Source organism: Notothenia rossii, assembly GCF_949606895.1.
Source record: "Notothenia rossii genome assembly, chromosome: 7".
In the NCBI taxonomy this organism is placed as follows: Eukaryota; Metazoa; Chordata; class Actinopteri; order Perciformes; family Nototheniidae; genus Notothenia; species Notothenia rossii.
Genome location: NC_136905.1, coordinates 31,671,119 through 31,689,691, shown reverse-complemented (window position 1 = coordinate 31,689,691; position 18,573 = coordinate 31,671,119). Strand labels below are relative to the sequence as shown.

The 18,573-nt window shown below is 39.6% G+C and overlaps 1 protein-coding gene across 1 annotated transcript in view; it reads right to left on the bottom strand.

Moving 5' to 3' along the window:
* usp45 (ubiquitin specific peptidase 45) overlaps positions 1-18,175 on the bottom strand; it is a 51,016-nt gene extending 32,841 nt beyond the window's left edge. Inside the window, 5 exon segments of the mRNA XM_079640209.1 lie at positions 15,292-15,392; positions 15,630-15,730; positions 16,128-16,297; positions 16,780-16,882; positions 17,867-18,175. Coding sequence (XP_079496335.1) covers positions 15,292-15,392; positions 15,630-15,730; positions 16,128-16,297; positions 16,780-16,882 — 475 coding nt within the window. The 5' untranslated portion in view covers positions 17,867-18,175.
* Positions 18,176-18,573: the final 398 nt, after the last annotated feature.

Below are 18,573 nucleotides of genomic sequence, written 5' to 3'. Positions count from 1 at the left end.
GTTATTCACTTTTTGAAATAAATAAGTAATATTCGCCTAAAAATAAAGATAATAGTTTGGAAAAGTCTATTGACCTTACCAGATTCAGTCATAAAGAAACACTTTTGTACCATTCTACTTCCTTATTTCCTTTTACATCTTAAGTATATTGTATTTTGAATTGTTGGAGGAGCCATTGCCAACAACTAAACTGTAGCTATTGTGCATATGGCAATAAAGCCTTTAAATCCTTTGAACAGAGTTGAAACAATGTCTCTTTTTTAAAGCAGGCTTTTCAGAATATGGAGGATTTAAAGAGTTTAGGTATGAATACATTAATTTAAAGACTATTGTGCTTTTTGAAATCTTCAATAAATCATAACTAGACTTCTAGGCTCCTTGCTTTCTATGTCAAATTGGTAGTTGCGGTTTGAAGAGGGGTGGAATGTCTGTGTGAGAACACTATAACACTATGTTGAGAAAGAATGAAGAAAAGGAGGCGGTGCTAATGGGTTTAAAGTAAAGGGAGGAATATGAGTGAAGCAATGAATGGAAGATACCTTAGAGGTGCTAATTGAGACGGAGATGTGTTCACTCAATGTGATATTGGAGAAGTTTGGCCCTTCCAAAAAGAAAATCCCAGACGCCTAGCTTCATGCAAATTATCATTGGCTTCAGGATGAATAAATGACAAGATCAGTATAACATGGTCGTTCTGACAAAATGTTGAAATGTATGACTAGCCAACTAAAATACCTGCATTGTTTCTAACATGTATGTTTAAAATCAAGAATTAACTCCCAGAGATGGTCACTTTTCGTTGTGGAAAAAAAGGTTGTTCTATCCCATTATGCAATAACGATAAACTGAGTTAGAATTCCTGAACCTTTCCTGCAGAATTTCCACAATTTTCCACAATTTTTGCATCCTTCATGATTTAAAAAGATAGAAACTGCTGTATACTATAATCACAAGTATATACTATATAATCAGAGACACATTGATGGCTTAAAAGTGTACGTAGTTATTCATATTTGATTGATATTGTCTTGGTAGGAATGTTCTTAAATTTTTTGGGGGGGAATTATTGTGAGTAGTTAAATATATCTTTGTCATTTACTGGTTGTGAAAATAAATAATGAGATTTTAGCCCTTTAAAGCAAATCTTGTGTTTCTTTACACATTTTCGAACATTTCCAAAGCGCATTATTACAGTTAAAATAAATGTGTTCTACCTTTCCTGAGCTGAAAATCAACTAACTATCAAACTGTACTGCATACATTGGAGCATCTTTGAACACACCAACATGAGGAGAATGCACAAGCTGCTCCATCGCAAATGGAGCCACATGACATGATAAACTAATATTTAAATGCTTCTTAACTATGTTACAGGACATTACAAGTAAAAAACAAAAAAATATTTGGTGTTGTTCAAAATATTGATAAGGTTATATCATTTTCTTACAATTTCCTTTACTGCAAGGAGATGATTAGACATGTTAACTCAAAATGAAACATTCTTGCAGGGACTGATGGCAGTATCTTATGGCCTTACAAGCTGTAGAGGAATCAACTAAATGCTGGTAAACACCAAAAAAAGTTTGGTCCATGAGCACTTCACCCATGTAAGCTAGTCAAGAGAGCAGGCCGGCAGCGAGGTCAGTGGCCTGAACCTGCTTCTGTCTAAACTAAGGAAATTCAATTGAACCGTCAACCATCATAATCATCCTAATAACCTGCACCTTTACTCCTGCCGTTATTCTCCTCAACATTCAATGGCCTTGCCCTTGAACATTTTCAATTCATAGAACCACTCCTTGTGTGACAGATTTTTTTGAAAAAAAGCTATTCAACCTGCAAGCGGTGGTAACACCACTGCTGGCCGCTACCCCGCGAAGCATTCTCCCTCTTCAAGGCCAAGGACATTAGCGGAATGTGAACTGGGGGCTTTTCACTCGTGGCCTGGCAATTTGCATTTTATTCTCTATCAAATTCAACTCAAAAGGAACGAGGGGAAAAGGGCAGCTTTTCTAGTTAAACAGCTTTGAGACGGAAAGAAAAAAGCAGCCACACACACACACACACACACACACACACACACACACACACACACACACACACACACACACACACACACACACACACACACACACACACACACACACACACACACACACACACACACACACACACACACACACACACACACACACACACACACACACACACACACACACACACACACACACACACACACACACACACTCTGCAGCACTATTACATTTCTCTTCGCTGCACCAACTGTGTTGCTTTGAATTTACATTGCCTTAACTGAAAAAGTCTTGTTGTTTTGTGACTACGAAGGGCGAGGTTCAGCTTGTAGGGACGACATCCTTTTGTGGCGCTCCACCCAGAGGTGCTAGAAGCATCTGGCCCTCTTTCCTGACAACATCTGGAAGCATATTTCTATCTTCAATATGCAGACATAAGGGAGCCCCCATATGTCATATCACACAATGCATGGAACACAAGTGGCGATGGGGGCAAAGAGTGCAGCTCTGATCAGGAAAACATTCTGGAATGGTGTAAGACAGATGTCTTGTGTTTACAGCTGAACAGCCGAGCAAAAAATAAGTAATGGAGAGAATGAACAAGTCTGTGAATGTGTGTCTACTTGTGGTGAGATGATCGGCACAATCAACAGATTTAATTCAACCTGAGTGTAAGAGCTGTTACTTGTGACGAAGCAAAGGAATAAGGAAACTAACTGGGCGGAATGAGGATGCCGATGGACACACTCTGCATCTGGGACCGTCACCCAAGGTAAACAATGTTCAGGGAGCCATCTGGTTAAGACTGGGAAGAGGGAAGGGGGGCAGAATGAGGCAGTGGGTGGAGGGAAGGGTTGCAACGAGCACAAGCATATGGAAAAGCAGATTTTTCCTCTCCCTGCAGCAGTCAGCGAAGGCAAATGTCAGCATGCGCTGCGTCCACGCTTGACTGTGCTGCGCTCGGCACCACCACCTGGCCCTCCTTGCTCAGCCACCGAGTATAGGCAGCAGTGACACTGTGGACCCTCTCCCCAGGGTGGGGGAAAGCATCACGGTGCTCAGGATTGTCCACATGCACGCATATACACCAACACCTCCTGCACTCCCTGCTCTTTTTCACACAAAAGATACAAAAAAAAGTGGGCCTTGTTTTATTTTACAGGGAACAGCAGGAGAGTACTTGCAGAAGAAACAAGAATAAGTTGAAACCTGGTACATAGTTGGACCAAATGTAATCAATGTGCTGCGTTGTTTCTCGAATAGTAAGTCAAAGTACCTCTTGTCAACGCCTTGATATTAAAGGTTCCTCAGCACTTTCCTGTAGCGGTTCCAGTAATATGTCTTCTTTTGAGTGTACTGAAGTAGCATATATGATATGACTAAGCTATATTTGAGTCAAAAAGTTAAAGTATTAATGTTACGAATGCAACAGTAAAATCATATTTTTTCCAATAGTGTAAATGTGTGATTACTTATCAAAACTGTTATAGACCTTTTTCCAAAACTGTGGGCTTTCAAGAGGTATTATCATTATGAAATGGTACTGCTGATATTTCCACCAGCAGTAATGGCTTAAATGCCAGGTAGTCAAAATAAAGTTCTGTCTGTCGTGACATTTAGTACTTTAGTTACAATGGTGACTATCGATCAAGCCATGTGAAGTAGCCGGTATCTGTTCCATCTGCAGTATGTATCTAAAGATGATGCCAACCTCAGACTACAATCACGCACAGCAGATCCACTGCTTGTAAGATTTTTCGGGTTTATAGCTTAAATCGTTTCTGTCCGAACTCCCAGACAATAATAAGCTCCCCTCTAAGCAAGGAAAACTCTGAACAGGATTCCCAATCTGTAATTTGTCACGACGGGATTAGTTCTGTGATTAAATAGGCAGTCAAAGCCTATATACCCCCCACCTATAATAATGTGTTCTTTCTGATCCCACCTTGTGCCAAAGTTCGCCAAAGGTGTGCCAAGGGAGTCTGGTTTTGAAATTCCAAAACATGCGTTTAAAAGGCTTTGGACGCACTTGGCACCTGACTTCAATCCGTCTGTGCCGCTGGGATCACGAAAATAGAGCTTGTTGTGACATCTTGTGCACACGGATCAGCGACTAACAGATGATTTGTGTAGGTAAAGGATAAAAACAAACACAAAGACTGACAGCTGCTGATTCTGAGGACAGACTGTATGAACATCTGGAACATGTGGCATCATTGATAACCTGATAACTCACACAGTAAACTGCCTTCACATAATACGTTATACACTCTTTGCTCACCGCCTGGCGACTTTTCGAGTGGTATGCGACGCCAAGGATAGCGTTTCTGCCTTGTCAGTTGGCACCACAACGGCAAAGTCGGCGCAATTCAGACATTGTAACCTTTCAGAAGTAACTAGAGGAAACACTGTTACGCCTAATTTATATGAAATAGCGATTGGGGGAAAAAAACACTGACAACCAATGGTGTGTTTTCAGTGAAACACATATCTTTCAAAAAGCACAATTTTCTGTTGCAAATGTGTTAGGTTTGTTTGGACATTTTGTCAAGCTGAAGCAAGGCCAGCACCAGGCTTCATGCAAGAGAATCCAAGCTCATTGAACAAAGCTTTAACAAAAACATATCTTTTCAGGTTTGTTTTACAGCAATATGTGCTGCTCTACTAAAATTACTCAATGCCATTTTTTAAGTTTCGCAGCCACTTTGCCAAAAACAAAGAGCCTGTAAAAATATTTTTTTTATATTTTGAGAGGCCTTTTCACAGCCTTTCTAATCTGGTGCGCAGTTGGACGTAAGGCCGTCATATAGTATGGCCAGTGGGCTTCATGCCTCCATGTTTACTCACAGTGCAGCAGTGTTGAGGTTTAAGGCCAGCTCCCTTCATGCAGAGCAGGCAGTCAAGAGGAAGGCAAGGCAACACCAAATGTCTTATTAATTCGCTAATTTGTTGTGACTGCAGGGCATAAAAAAGCCTGTTTCTTTGCCATCTGAGGCCAAGAGAACCCAGTGCCGTGTTACTTACAGACACACAAACGCACAGCTTTTGCTACCCACTATCTGGCCTACTTTCATGTGCGGTGGTGGGAATAAAGACAGGATCACCCTTGATTACCTCCATGAAAGCACCACCAGGGGACAAGCATCTTGCTGGCTACTGACTCGGCAGAGCTTAACTGACAGTGAGCTGAGAAGATCAACAACCAGAGGCATCGGACCAGGTGAATAAACGTATAGGAATCAAAGAACATGAGAACAGAATATGTCATTAACTCCAGGCAAGGTATCTAAGAGGACAAGTCAATAGAGATAATAATCTTGTAAAAAAGGTAGTATGTAGTATCTCTGATCAAAAAGACCTCACGTAAAAAAACTAATTTTTTTGGTTTATATTCAAAAACATTTATACTTTCAGTCATTACATAAAAAGATGCAACACTCATTAATCATTTTAACTTTCATGCATAGGTGTACTGCGGAGAATAAGACATTTAAACTATTAATATATTTGTCTCCAGAGTACATTTCTGAAGTAAATATAACCACCATCCGCATTACTAAAAACTAGGGGGCTGAAGCAAATGCATATAAATCTTGATATCATTTCCCCCCCCTCAATAATGTGTAACATCAACTAGGTGATGCATTATTTATCTGTAGTTGTGATACTTATTATTATAAGTATGATAACTACATGCTATAGTTATTTGTATTAAACAATCATAAATCAGGTAACTATTATTAATAGTAAGGCATCCTTTATGGAGCTATATCAGGGTGATTTGAAAGTTCAAGTTTTTATCCTGAACTTTGAAAAATACAATGATGTATTCAAAATAAAAATAAGTTTTTTTGAATAAAATATTTATTTTCAGTTTCAAATCTTGTTTTTTCAGGTTTCAAACTTTTGGCCCTGATGTTGCTTGGGGGGCGGGGCTTACCAAAGAGTAGTTTGGCATCCTGAGTGACAGCCCTCCCTCTGTCATGTTGCCTTCATGGATGTAAGGTAGTGCGAGAAATATAACTCAACACTTTCTATACACAATACTCCCGTAATTGGTGGTAAACAAAACTGATGCTAGCATCAAAGTTCCGTTAAGCGAGCTGCTGAGCATCGTAGTTGGCAACAATCGTGGTATAAGAGCAATAAACTACGCTAGAATGTGAAATTACGTATATCTGTAACGAGCCAGCGAGTTGGACCTGACGCCATCCCCCGCTGTCTCACAGAGTGATACCGCAGGTCCTTCCTTCCTGCAGCGGTCAGACTATACAACCAGCACAGCCCCTGGTAGACCCCCCCCACACACAATAACATAGATAGACTATAACACCTCTTGTTGTTAAATACCAACTTTGTGCAATATTTGCAATATGTGCAATACATATATATGCCGTTAATAACTGTGCAATATATACCTGGCTGCTAAATCCTCAGAACTGCTACAGGGTGTGTATTTTTTTAATCTTTAATACTTTTTTTATGCATGCTTTAGGTAACAGTAAGCTGCTCTTTTCTGCTGTAACAATGTACATTTCCCCTCTGTGGGACTAATAAAGGTATAGAGAGCCGAAGTCCCTCCCTTTCCGGTGATCCACCATGGGACCTTATTTCTGAAAAATGATGAATTGAAGTTAATGGCGAGATAGAAATTATCTTTCGGTCCCGTTTGAATTGTGCCACGAATTACACATCTGATGTTTGTCAATCTTACAAAATAATTTCCGAGTAAAAAAAGTCACAGTTTGTCGTAAACATTTTTATAAGACTATGAAAAATACACAACTAGAAAGACTACAAATCCAAGAGTTGCGTAAGTGATGTCATAATTGTTTTCCTCCACTAAATATAAGAGATAGCTAAGATAACTTTAACAAGATGCCTGCGTGCTTTGTACCAGGTTGTAATCATACCAGCAATGGGTCTTGCTCGTTCTTTCGCTTCCCGTCTGATGAAAGGACCAGGAGTGGCTGGATCAAGTTAGCTACCTAGCTAGTAGCAAGTACGTTAGTTAGCATTACAGCCTTAGCCTTGTCATTTTTATTAGCCTTAACATGAAGTAATATTAAGTAACCCAAAATGTTAAACAGTAAGAGTAGTAGTCATATTTCGTGAACCCTTTGAAGAGTACTGTCACACCGGTGTGATCATTCTATAATACACCGTTTAAGCCCGGATGCCCCCGCCCACGGGGGCAGACATGCTAACGCTAATGCTACATTAGCTCTCGGCGATCTTTTCTCAGGGCTGCCAACACTCACGCATTGAGCGTGAGAGTCACGCAATTAACCCATATCTCACGCACTCACGCCACACTTGCCTTTCCTCACGCTAAGTTGTCGTCCAAAAATAAATGTATATACAAGTGAAGGAACAGCAAACCGAGCGGTCTACGAAATGAGAAATTAGGTTATCTGGCTTAGTTCAGTAAAGTTGGAACGATATTGGGAGATTCTGATTTCACGGATCAATAACTCATGAACAAAACGTTATTCAGACACAAATGACATCTCCTAAGTACCGTGGTAAGGTTGACAACGAACTACAATCACATTTTGATCAAAAAAAGCCAATACGGGCCATCCTCCGAGCTGGACACATTACATTGGTCTCTATCCGCAGCCGGAGAAGAAACGAGTGCTCCGGGACCGTCTGCAAAGTGTAAATCCGAAAAAAGAGAATACAATAATATTCAATCACTATTATACAGCTTATTACTACCAAACTCACTACACACATCAATAGTCTCCTGTGTGTCATACTATAGCAAGGACTTTGGAAGAATATGCTTTTGAATAATTTTGGGGAATATTTATAATGTAAAACTTTACTATTAAACAGTATATTTCCACCAAACTCACAATTTGCATTGTTGTTGTTAGCATCTGGTTAGCTAGCTGCGCTAACGGATATTAAAAGCTGTTTCTAAAACCAGGAAAAGGAGAGCTCTGTCCTGTCAGACTGAGAGAACTACAGCTCAGTGAGGTTAAGGACTCTCTGTTTAGATAGTTAACTTTAGTCTAGTTATCTCAGTGGGTCTCAAACGTTTTGGTCACCATTTATGAGAATAAATGAAAAACAGTTATACTATATGACAGTAAAACAAGAATACAGTTTAAAAAGTGAGTGATTTGTAAAATATCCATAAAGAAAAAGAAAATCTGTTTACAGTTCTGTTTCATATGGGTATTGAGCAGTGGCAGTTCTAGAACCTTTCACATGGGGTGGCAAAGGGGGGGCAAGAGGTCATACCATTTACCCTCCTATTAAGCTAAAATAATGGATCAGTCCATGTGTCATCTGCATTGAGGGAATTACATCACAAAAGTCTTCTGAAGAAAAGATGGCAAAGAAAGGCAAGTTTAGTTTTTGTATTTTCAGATTAAGATTGACATGCTCAACATTTCAACTGTTATATGAATTAATAATAGTAAATAATTGTTTATTACAAAATAAACAACAGTTTTGCAAAATATTACAATTTTTTAATGTCCTTGACTTCCATGTGGTGCAATATCTTAGCTAAACAAGGTCTCATGCCTACTTATTGTCAAAAACTTCAGCCCTGTTACATTTTTTCAAGGAAATTCCTAGTAATTATTTATATTTTGTGCCTGAGGTGGGAACATGTAAGTACGGTAGTCCACTACCAGATGTTATGACCAAACATTTTGGTTTCATTTTTCAAAGATGTAAAGTCCCAAAAGGCACCCGATTCAGAGAATACTCAGAATTCTGCTTACTGTAAGTGCAGTAAAAGTACTTAGTTATAATTAAGTACAAAAATAACATCACCCATCTCTTCAGAGAGCTAAAGGTGACCTGTGCAGTAACACATTTCAATCAAAATGTGTCAATACTAAGAGCTGCTAGATTGTGCTGCTGTGATGGAATATGTACGGAGAATAAGAACATACCATGTGGTCCAGCTGGAGTCTCATCTGCCTCCTGATCACTGCCTCTGTCCCTCTTTCTGACACTTCATCTTTATTCCAATCCTCACATAGCCTACATGTCTTCTTCTTCAATAATGTGTTCATCTCCTCCTCTGCCTCCTGCTCTGACCCTCCGGGTCTCTTCAGTGAACTCTTTTTTCCTTTTTCCTCTTTCTGTTCGTCCTGATCAATTCTCAGATATGTCTTTTTGTTGTTGTTGAATCACTCCAGCTACTCTGGCCTGCAAGAGTCTACTTGTGAAAAGCACTGGTACAAATGCTTGTATAACTTTACACGTTAGGGCCATGTAGCTAATAAGTAGCATATCATAAATATAACATCAGAAAGTATTTATCAAACGCACACAGGCAGCTGTGTTTAGATCCAGTTTTTACGGTAAAGGATGTATCCTGGTTTCATTGATCTGGCCTCATTGCTGTGATGTGTAGTTTACGTGGATTTAATAGTACCGCATAGTTTAGCAAAGTGATCGATCTCAAAGCTAGCGCTGTATGCGTAGTATTTTGTAAAGTAACGCCCAACACAGCGCCCGTCTGTTAAACACTATCGATTCAAACGGCAGCGTTTTATTAATATTTATTTTCAAGCTCTCGTCCTTAGTAAAAACAAAACTAGTGGAAGGGGGAATGCTCCCAGGGGAAGCTGATCCACCCTAGGTGCTGGGACAGCTCGTTCCCTCTCTGCAGCTGTGAGCCGCGGTCTGTGTGAACGCCGCTCCGCAGTTTAATGCAGGGCCGTAGCTGCCTTTTTAACGGGCCTAAAATTATATTTAAAATGATTCACTTTTGACTAATGTAATGCTTGTTTCGTTGCTTGAGAAGCTTGTGAAAATAGTGTATGTTTGTTTTAGTACAGTTTTAGGGAAACAAGTTAGGGGGGCAGCTGGGGGGACAAGGCTCTACAGTGGGGGGGCAGCTGCCCCCCCCCCCGTAGATCCGCCCCTTGTGTTTAGAGATGTATTCTTAAATTCATGTTGCTCACAAAGTGCACCAGGTTGATGCATTTAACTTCAATATTTAAAAAAAAGTCTTCCCAGGGGGCATGTCCCCTGACCCCCCTAGAGGAAGTGAGGACCCCCCCCCCCCCCCCCACACTTATAAAATAGCACTTTACCTCTGCTTACACCTATATGCCATTTTATATGCCGTGAGCTGATTATCGAGCCTTCATTGTAAGAGTCGCGGGTACACTGGGTATGTGCGTATTCCACTGTAGCGCCCGGTACATTAATGGGAAACCGTAGTTTGTGCATGTTCAATATATTTGTAACACTGTACACATGAACGTTTCTTTTTTCGGTTCACCAAAAAAAAAATCTCACTCCAAGCTGAACTCAAATGAACTTCATGCTATCTGCACAAATGGTTACCACTGAACATTAAAAAAATCAGGCAGTTCAGGGAGAATCGAAGGAAGGCAGGCAGGCAGGCAGCTTTGCATGACATTCTTCGTGTTTCATTGTGCTGATAGTGAGGATGAGTCAATCCCTTTTTTGGCAAGACAGTAGTGATGGCCATCTTGATGCTGGTGTGTATTGTGCGAGACCAGAGATGTAGTTCCTTGAGCGGTTTCACACACAAAAAAAAGTGTTACTTCACAGTTTTACGGCAATTCTTTTTTTATTAACTTGCAAAATTGTCTTTTAAATTGACAAATATCATATGTGTAATTCGTGGCACAATTCAAACGGGATCGAAATATAATCTTTCTCTCGCCATTGACTTCAATAAATAATTTTTCCAAAATAAGTTCCCATGGAGTTCCACCGGAAAAGGAGGGACTTCGCCTATCTATTCTGATTCTGATCGCAAAAGCCAGGCCAAAACTATGCTGCGTTCACTGAGCTACGTGGAAGTGGGGAAGGACAACGCTTAATTGCGGATACGTCATATCACATTCCAGCACAGTTTATTGCTCTTATACCGCGATTGTTGCCAACTACGATACTCAACAACTCGCTTAACGGAACTTTGACACTGGTATCAGTTTTGTTTACCACCAATCACGGGAGTATTGTGTATAGAAATTGTTGAGTTATATTTCTTGCGCTACCTTACATCAATGAAGGCAACATGACAGAGGGAGGGCTGTCACTCAGGATGCTAAACTACTCTTTGGTAAGCCCCGCCCCCCAAGCAACATCAGGGCCAAAAGTTTGAAAGCGAAAAAAATCAATCTGAAAGTGATCTGAAGGCGAAAAAAAAATTGAAACCTGAAAAAATAAGATTTAAAACTGAAAATAAATATTTTATTCCAAAAAATTGCTGAACTGAATCAAAATAATATCCAACCTGAAAAATTATTTCAAATACTTGTTTTTATTTTGAGTACATCATTGTATTTTTCAAAGTTCAGGATAAAAACTTGAACTTTCAAATACATTTTATTTGTTTGAATGATCAAAACTTATGACCCTGATATAGCTCCATAATCCTTGCGTTAATAATTAAATAATACAAAGAATGTGCAAGTCTGTCAGCATTTTTCAAATCTGAAGGAAAGTGCACAAAAGCTAGAACATACAGACAATATTAGATGATAGACACTGGTTAACTAGGGGTGTTGAAATTAATCGTGTCTACGATGCATCGCGATGCGGTCGTGGATTTTTACAATAACGTCACTCACTGTCACTTGAATATCAAATCGGTCGGTGGCGCAGAGATCAGGGAACAGACGTGACAGCGGCACAGCGACACCAAACACGGAGCAGTCTGCTTTATCCACCAACACAAGAACACCAGTCCAGAACCAACAGCAGAAGGACCTGCTCTAAATCAGTCCGTGTCGCTGCGGCTCAGACACACAGGGATTTCTGTTTTTAAAAAATACTCGCGTTAAAATCATGTCAGGTTTTTGGTGGATTTAATTAAGTCTTGGATTGCAGAGTATAAATGTCCTCTTGCTATTTTCAGACGATACGTGTGTAAAGTTTGTGAAGGCAGGAGGAAAAAAGCTTCCGAGATCACGTCTCCTCTGTTCCTCCCAACCCTGAAAATAATGAGTGACGGGCTGATAATAATCTGATAGAAACTTTATTATTCACTTAATCACTGATTGAGATATGATAAATGGGATTTATGTAACAGTAAGACAGAGAATAAGTGTGCACCCACATGCAGTATTTTTTGTTTTTATATGCTGTTGTAAATACTGCTGTGTTCAGACTCAAGTCATGTTTGTGATGCCACATTCAGGACGTCCAGTGTCCTTTTTCTAACAGAAGACCGTTGCTAGAAGCTGCAGCTAGACTGCAGAAGCATTCATTTTTAGTTTTTGAGGATGGAACAATTTCACACACAGATATAGGGAGGCTAGACCTATACAATTGATTTATTTTGGTTTATAAATTAATGTCAACATTTATGTTATTGATTTCTGAAGCACTTTCTAAATAATAAAAAGAGAGTTCATATTTACTGCATGTATTCATTGATGAAAAAGAAGCCATGTGCAGTAATATAGAAAATGGAGGATGCAATGCATTGGTATGACTGGTGATGCATCGGGATATCGAATCGAAGACAGGATAATCGAATCGTGAGACCAGTGAAGATGCACAGCCCTATGGTTAACACTTCACTTTTAAAATAGACATACAGTACTGCCTAACAGTCAAGATTTACGTAACAGAATGTTTTAGCTGTGAAATTAAATTCAAAATTAAGATACACAGTTTTGTAATATAATGATACAGTACCAATAACAATCGCTACCATAAAACAACACCGAATTGACAGAGTTCAATGGCAAAAAGTATTTGGAGCCTATTCAGAACCAACATTTGAATTTTGCTCCACAAAGCCTCCCCAGCTGTCTGTGTAACAAGCTGGATCCTAGCTCCCTGAGGTCAACTCGTATTTTACAGGAACTCTGGCACTTGAGCTGAAAGCCTTGATGGTGAGAGACCACAGTTAATCGACTTTCTTTCTACCCTGAGCTGTTGTTGTACAAAATTATTATAGATTCAAAAAAAAAGAAAAGATCCTTGCAGGGGCTCTTTTGTGCGTTGGGTCTATAGGAGAAACCATACAACAGCGGCAGCTACCGAAAACATGGCCTTCATACTGAAATGCAATTTCACAAGCTCCTCGACAGACAACGACCGCCTTTTTTACCGCAACAATGGCCGCCCGCTTCCATACCAATTTGGCCGACCGGTGTGGAACAATTGGGTGGCAGCAGAGGTGACAGGTAATTTAAAGGGGCAAGGGGAAGCTGTAGGAAGCGACTGTCCAGCTTGATTCCCACCAATGTGGATCACAGGTAGCAGCACAGATATACTAACATAGAAAACCCTTCTTTGTAGGTTAGGCTTTAAAATACAACATATTGTAATAAAGAAACAGCATCATTCAGAGCAGAATTATTAGTAATGGGTGAATTTAACTTGAATTAATATGTTTGACATTTAATTTATTGTACTTTGAGGTCCTGTCCCTAAAATGCTGCTCTGTGCTTTGGTGTAGCCTCTAAAAACACAACTTACTCAAAGAATGTGCAAATTCCTCAGGTTTGCAATGTACTTCACAAATAAAAGACTGTTTCAGGAACAGCGTGTGCTCTCTGTTGCGAAGAACACATTATTTCATTAAAATTAACCTTGTCCTGAATCTTTCTGAAACATAAAACCGTTTGTAGAAGCTACAAAAAAAAGGTGTAAAACAGATCGAAAGAAAAAAGTGTATTTGCTTGAGTTGAATGATGCTTTACACAGTCTGTGTGTGTCCGCTGAGAGTTAGTGCGCTCCAGCTGTTAGGATCCAGTCGCACTGACTTGTTGAGGACCCTGGCTCCCACTAGTGCAGCAAACAGGCCCAGAGGTGGTGAGACACAGAGCGGCACGGCGGAGGAGGCGAGGGACGGAAACAGATAGCGATGAAAGACAAAAGAACGTCAGAGCAGTGGCTGCTGAACCCCGCGCAGCTGCTCTTGTTCTTCAGGGAACCCAGCCGGGAAGCATCGCTCAGGCGCCTTAATTCCGCTAATGTGTGCAGTGATGCAGTGTGCAGGGTGGGGGTGAGGGTGGGGGTGGATTGCTGTGGCATTAATCCCACAAACTCTAAATATGTGGCTGAGAGACTGATTGGGGACCAGCTTCACTGGCCTCTGGCCACTGGGCTGAGCTGAGGCGGTCAGTGGGACTGAGCGTGGCGATGCCCACCACCCTGATCAGCTACAGCCTATTAGGAGGCCTCTCAACACGCCAGCACAACGTAAGGGAGGAGCAGGGAGGCAGGAACAGAAGGTCTGGGAGTGTGTAAGTATGGAAAGGGGTCGAGGGGCGGGGGTAGAATATCTATATGGTTGACTGACCTGGCAAGGATGGCTCAGGTGGCCTGAGTGAAGTGAGAGGACATAATCTAATAGTAGGCAGACAGGCTGTCAAATATTAATATGAATACAACCTGCTGCAACACAACTCAAATACTTTTTAAAGTGAATTTCTTCACTTGATCTCACTGTGAAAAAGTACAGAATATGAAATGTATTTCAAATGTTTTTCTTTTTAATTTTTTTATGACAGTTACTCAGTTCCCTTATGGCCAAGATGCTAACATGGTGGACAAAACTACAACTAGGAACTCACAATTATATTTGACATATTTGATCATATTCCTATTGCAATTTTCTTCCATTCATCTTTCATTTTATTTCACATATATTGTAAATATTTAGTATATTTTTCCTACTTTTATTTGCACATTTCTTTTAGTCTATATTTAGTTTCTTGTTCTTCGTAGTTATTATAATTGAATTATTTATGTTATGCATCAATGCACCAAAACAAATTTAATCTAGGTGAAAGCATAGCAATAAACCGCGTTCTGTTGCTCATGCCAATAAGAAGGCATTAAAGAAAAACTGCAAGCCCACAGCATAAAGAGAAGTATCCATTCATAAGAAATAACACCCCTATTACCGGGGGGTTCACACTGCAATATTCCCTCATAACGCACATGTTAGCTGCCTCTATACTGAGAATGACAGGTAAGATCCAAGGATTCAGATGACCACTACCACCAGGGGGAGCATGTGTACTGCAGTCAGATGGGTGGATCACTAACAGCAAAACATTTGAAACTATATGACCAGTTATTTCCATTCCTTTCATTCATATTCCACTCATAGTCAGCTAGACAGTCAGTCAGTTTTCTACTTTGACTGACAAGGTTGTTTAAATTAAAAACACTTTTGATTGCATCCCTGAAGTGAAGATGCATTGTCTGTAACCAAAGCTTTCATCAGTTTTCATCAGAGGGTTAGACCTCCAGGATTTTGCCCTGTTGAGGAACACATTACCTGATGTAGCCTTGACGGAGTGCTTTTGTAAAAAGTCCAGCGTCTGAGCCAAAGCCTTCTTGTTGCAGTGAGTGGAGAGCTCCTCATTACATTCATAACACCTGACAGAATGAGACAAACAGGAATTTAAGTTTCTGTGGTTTCTGTCAAATATAATATGGTAAATGATATATAGGTCTGGAAATATGTATAGAAAACACAATGCCATTTTCTTTTTATGTAAAGCCACCCACTGGAGGCATCTTGACGTGTGTCATAGCAAGGTTACACACATTGGCAGTGTGTATAGGCTTGTTTTTTTATAAAGTTGACAATGAATGCAGTTTGAGGTTTCTCACCAGGCCTTCCACGTGCTCAGGCTGATGGTGATGCAGTGAGACTCCGGATTGAAAGCTTGGTGGTGCTTTTCAGAGTGCTGGACCCCAGACTGGTTACAGCCCTGTAAGAAAGAACATTTTATTTTGCTTAAAGATAAAAATCTTTGTTAACAAGTTTATCAAACTTCCATTAAGGTTAATGTACAGCATACCATCTTTTAAAAAAGGCAGCACTAGGGACATTTGGCACATTTCACACGTTGCAAAACAATTTAATCTTTGTCCACAGGGATCATTTAAAAATGTGCATTGAGCTGTCAACAGCAGACATACTTGTGTTTGCACGCGCTTCTGCAACAGTCTGGTTCAACAAGCACATGTTGTTGTCCTGTCATAGTGGACTTAATATTTATTACTTTGAAGCCTTAATCTGGAGATACCAATGACGCACCAACGTCATTGTGCAGCCCTATTTTGCACTGATTACTATTGAAAAAAACAATTACAAATATTTGTTACCTGGAAGCCACACTTTAAGCACACAAGGATGTCATGGGATGCTGCTGGCTCTTCATCGATCATGGTCCTCTCCTTTAGGCACTCAGAGCACACCACCCACACGTTGGAGAGCACCGACTTCTTCACTGAGCTCAGGTCCACTGCTTTACTCACATGCTGGCATGTCAACCCTGGTTTAAAACAAAATATGCTGTAATGACACATTTACCCTTTCAAATGTCGCTTTAAAAAAAACTTTTAGGAACATTTGTACAATTCTCAGTGATTATGTTTTGAAAGGGGGATGATGTGCAAAGCACCTACAATGAATAACATGAGATGGGACATCCCCACAAAATCAGAAAGACAAGTACCTTAATAAAATCCATTGTAAGGTACAAATTCCATTATGGGTATTCATACAGATTTTTGTCCTGCTCAAGTAGCACAAATGTATAATTATTATATTATCTAGACAATAAACTGATTTATTTTTTTAAACGATTGCAGTTTAGTTGAAACCAATGCTGTGTTTAAATACTTTAATTAGTAAAGGGCAGGGGATTAATATACTTGTTACATTTTTAAATAAACTTGGTGAACATTTTTACAAAAGTAAATATACAGCCCCAATGTCAACAGTCTGGTGCACTGTGCTGTTTCAGTGACTTACCGCTGACTTCATCTGATGACTCCTCATCTCGAGGTTTCCTCGGTTTATTAGTCCGCTTAGTCATATCGGCGGCTTTCAAAGAGAAGGGGTCCTTTAGCCGCATCTGAATAAAAAAACATAGGTGTTACTATACATAAACAAACTATCTTAACATGTGTTTCAACAAAAGTAATTGAATGTAGCAACACTTGCACAAGGTTATACCTGCCATGATAATTGTACTTATTGGAGCACACAATATATTGAAAGCCAGCTAGATGGCAATCAAAAATACACGTAAATTAACATGATTATGGTTGCCTTTTGCACTTGGCACAGTAGATCTAAAATGAATCAGTGGTTGCAAGCCAACCTAATGTGTTGTTTTGAGGGTATTTACTTGGCACCTGATTAAATCTGATCTCTTTTAATGCATAGTCCTGACTTTTAAGAAACTGAATTTCAAATTAAATATATAAAATGTCAATGTAACCAATGACTTTCTTAGCTCTACCTCCTAATGACATCAACAGATATTTCTATTTTCCTTGTTGATTAACTGCTGACATTTTTAATTCATGCTGGTTTTAGGGGTTTTACACCCTCAGTTTGGTATTTAACTGGTTAAACACTTCTTAGGTGAAGTGGATGACTTTGCTTGATAAGAATATGCCACTGTTTGGACATTATAATTGTATAGTAAGTAATACGTCTAAGATAAATATCCCAAAAAATCCTCCTCAAATGTTAGGGTCTGTTTAAAACTGTTGATACACTGTCATCCCTAAGTACATTGTAGCACCCTTCAAAAATCACTTATCCCTAGCCACATTGCTATTTCAAAACCATTGTTTACTAAAGCCAAAAAAAAAAAACTAAACATGCAACTGTCCAAATAGTTCATAGTACGTCACTAAGAATAAATATAGCTAGCCAAATAAAATATGATACCATGTTAAGAGATAACAAACGTTACATAGTAGTGTCTGGTTATGAAGCCCCAAGCAGTCTCGATAGTCCAATTGAGATGAGCATGAGAGGACCTACATTGAAACAATAAATACATAACTTCCCCACAGTTGTATTTGGCAAAGCTGTATGAACTCACCTCTTAATATTAGCTCCTATGTTGACTGTGTTAGCTAACCTGAAGCCAACAGTGAGATGTCAACTCTTCCTGGCTAGCAAACAGGCTAGCTACATTAGCTTGTCAGAATAAATACAAGATTAACACGTGTGTTTTATCCAACAACAAACGGAGATGTTAAGACATTTCAATGCAAACTACAGAGTACCGATAATAACAGCATAATTTTCTTAATAATTGTTCGTGTTGGCCTTTGACTCTCTAAAACTGTTTAAGCTTTCGGTTGCATCAACTGGCAGTCCTAGTCAACATGTGACGCACTACGGCAACTCAGCTTGGCCTAATGCTGCATTCATGTTCAATGGGAAATGTCTTAGCAAAAGGCAAAGCTTACCAGTTTCTGAGGTATTCAGGAGCCTTTCCAACGTTTTAAAACCATGGAACTATGGGGATTGGTTTGTTCGTATGTTCTATTTAAAGACACCGGTTTTGGTGTACTTATTTGTCGTACTATAAGTGCAAACTGAATTATTATGTCAAATATTTCTGTTTATTTTACGTGAAATTAGTGGTATCTTCAACAAAAAAAAGCCATGCATGCCCCTAAGAGCGGCATATGCAATGATGGAAGTATTATGATCACTCTTGATATTAAATAAATGGACCTATGTGGAAAGATCTCTGCCGGATTTCCTACGACCATGTGCATTATTTCATATATCTTATAT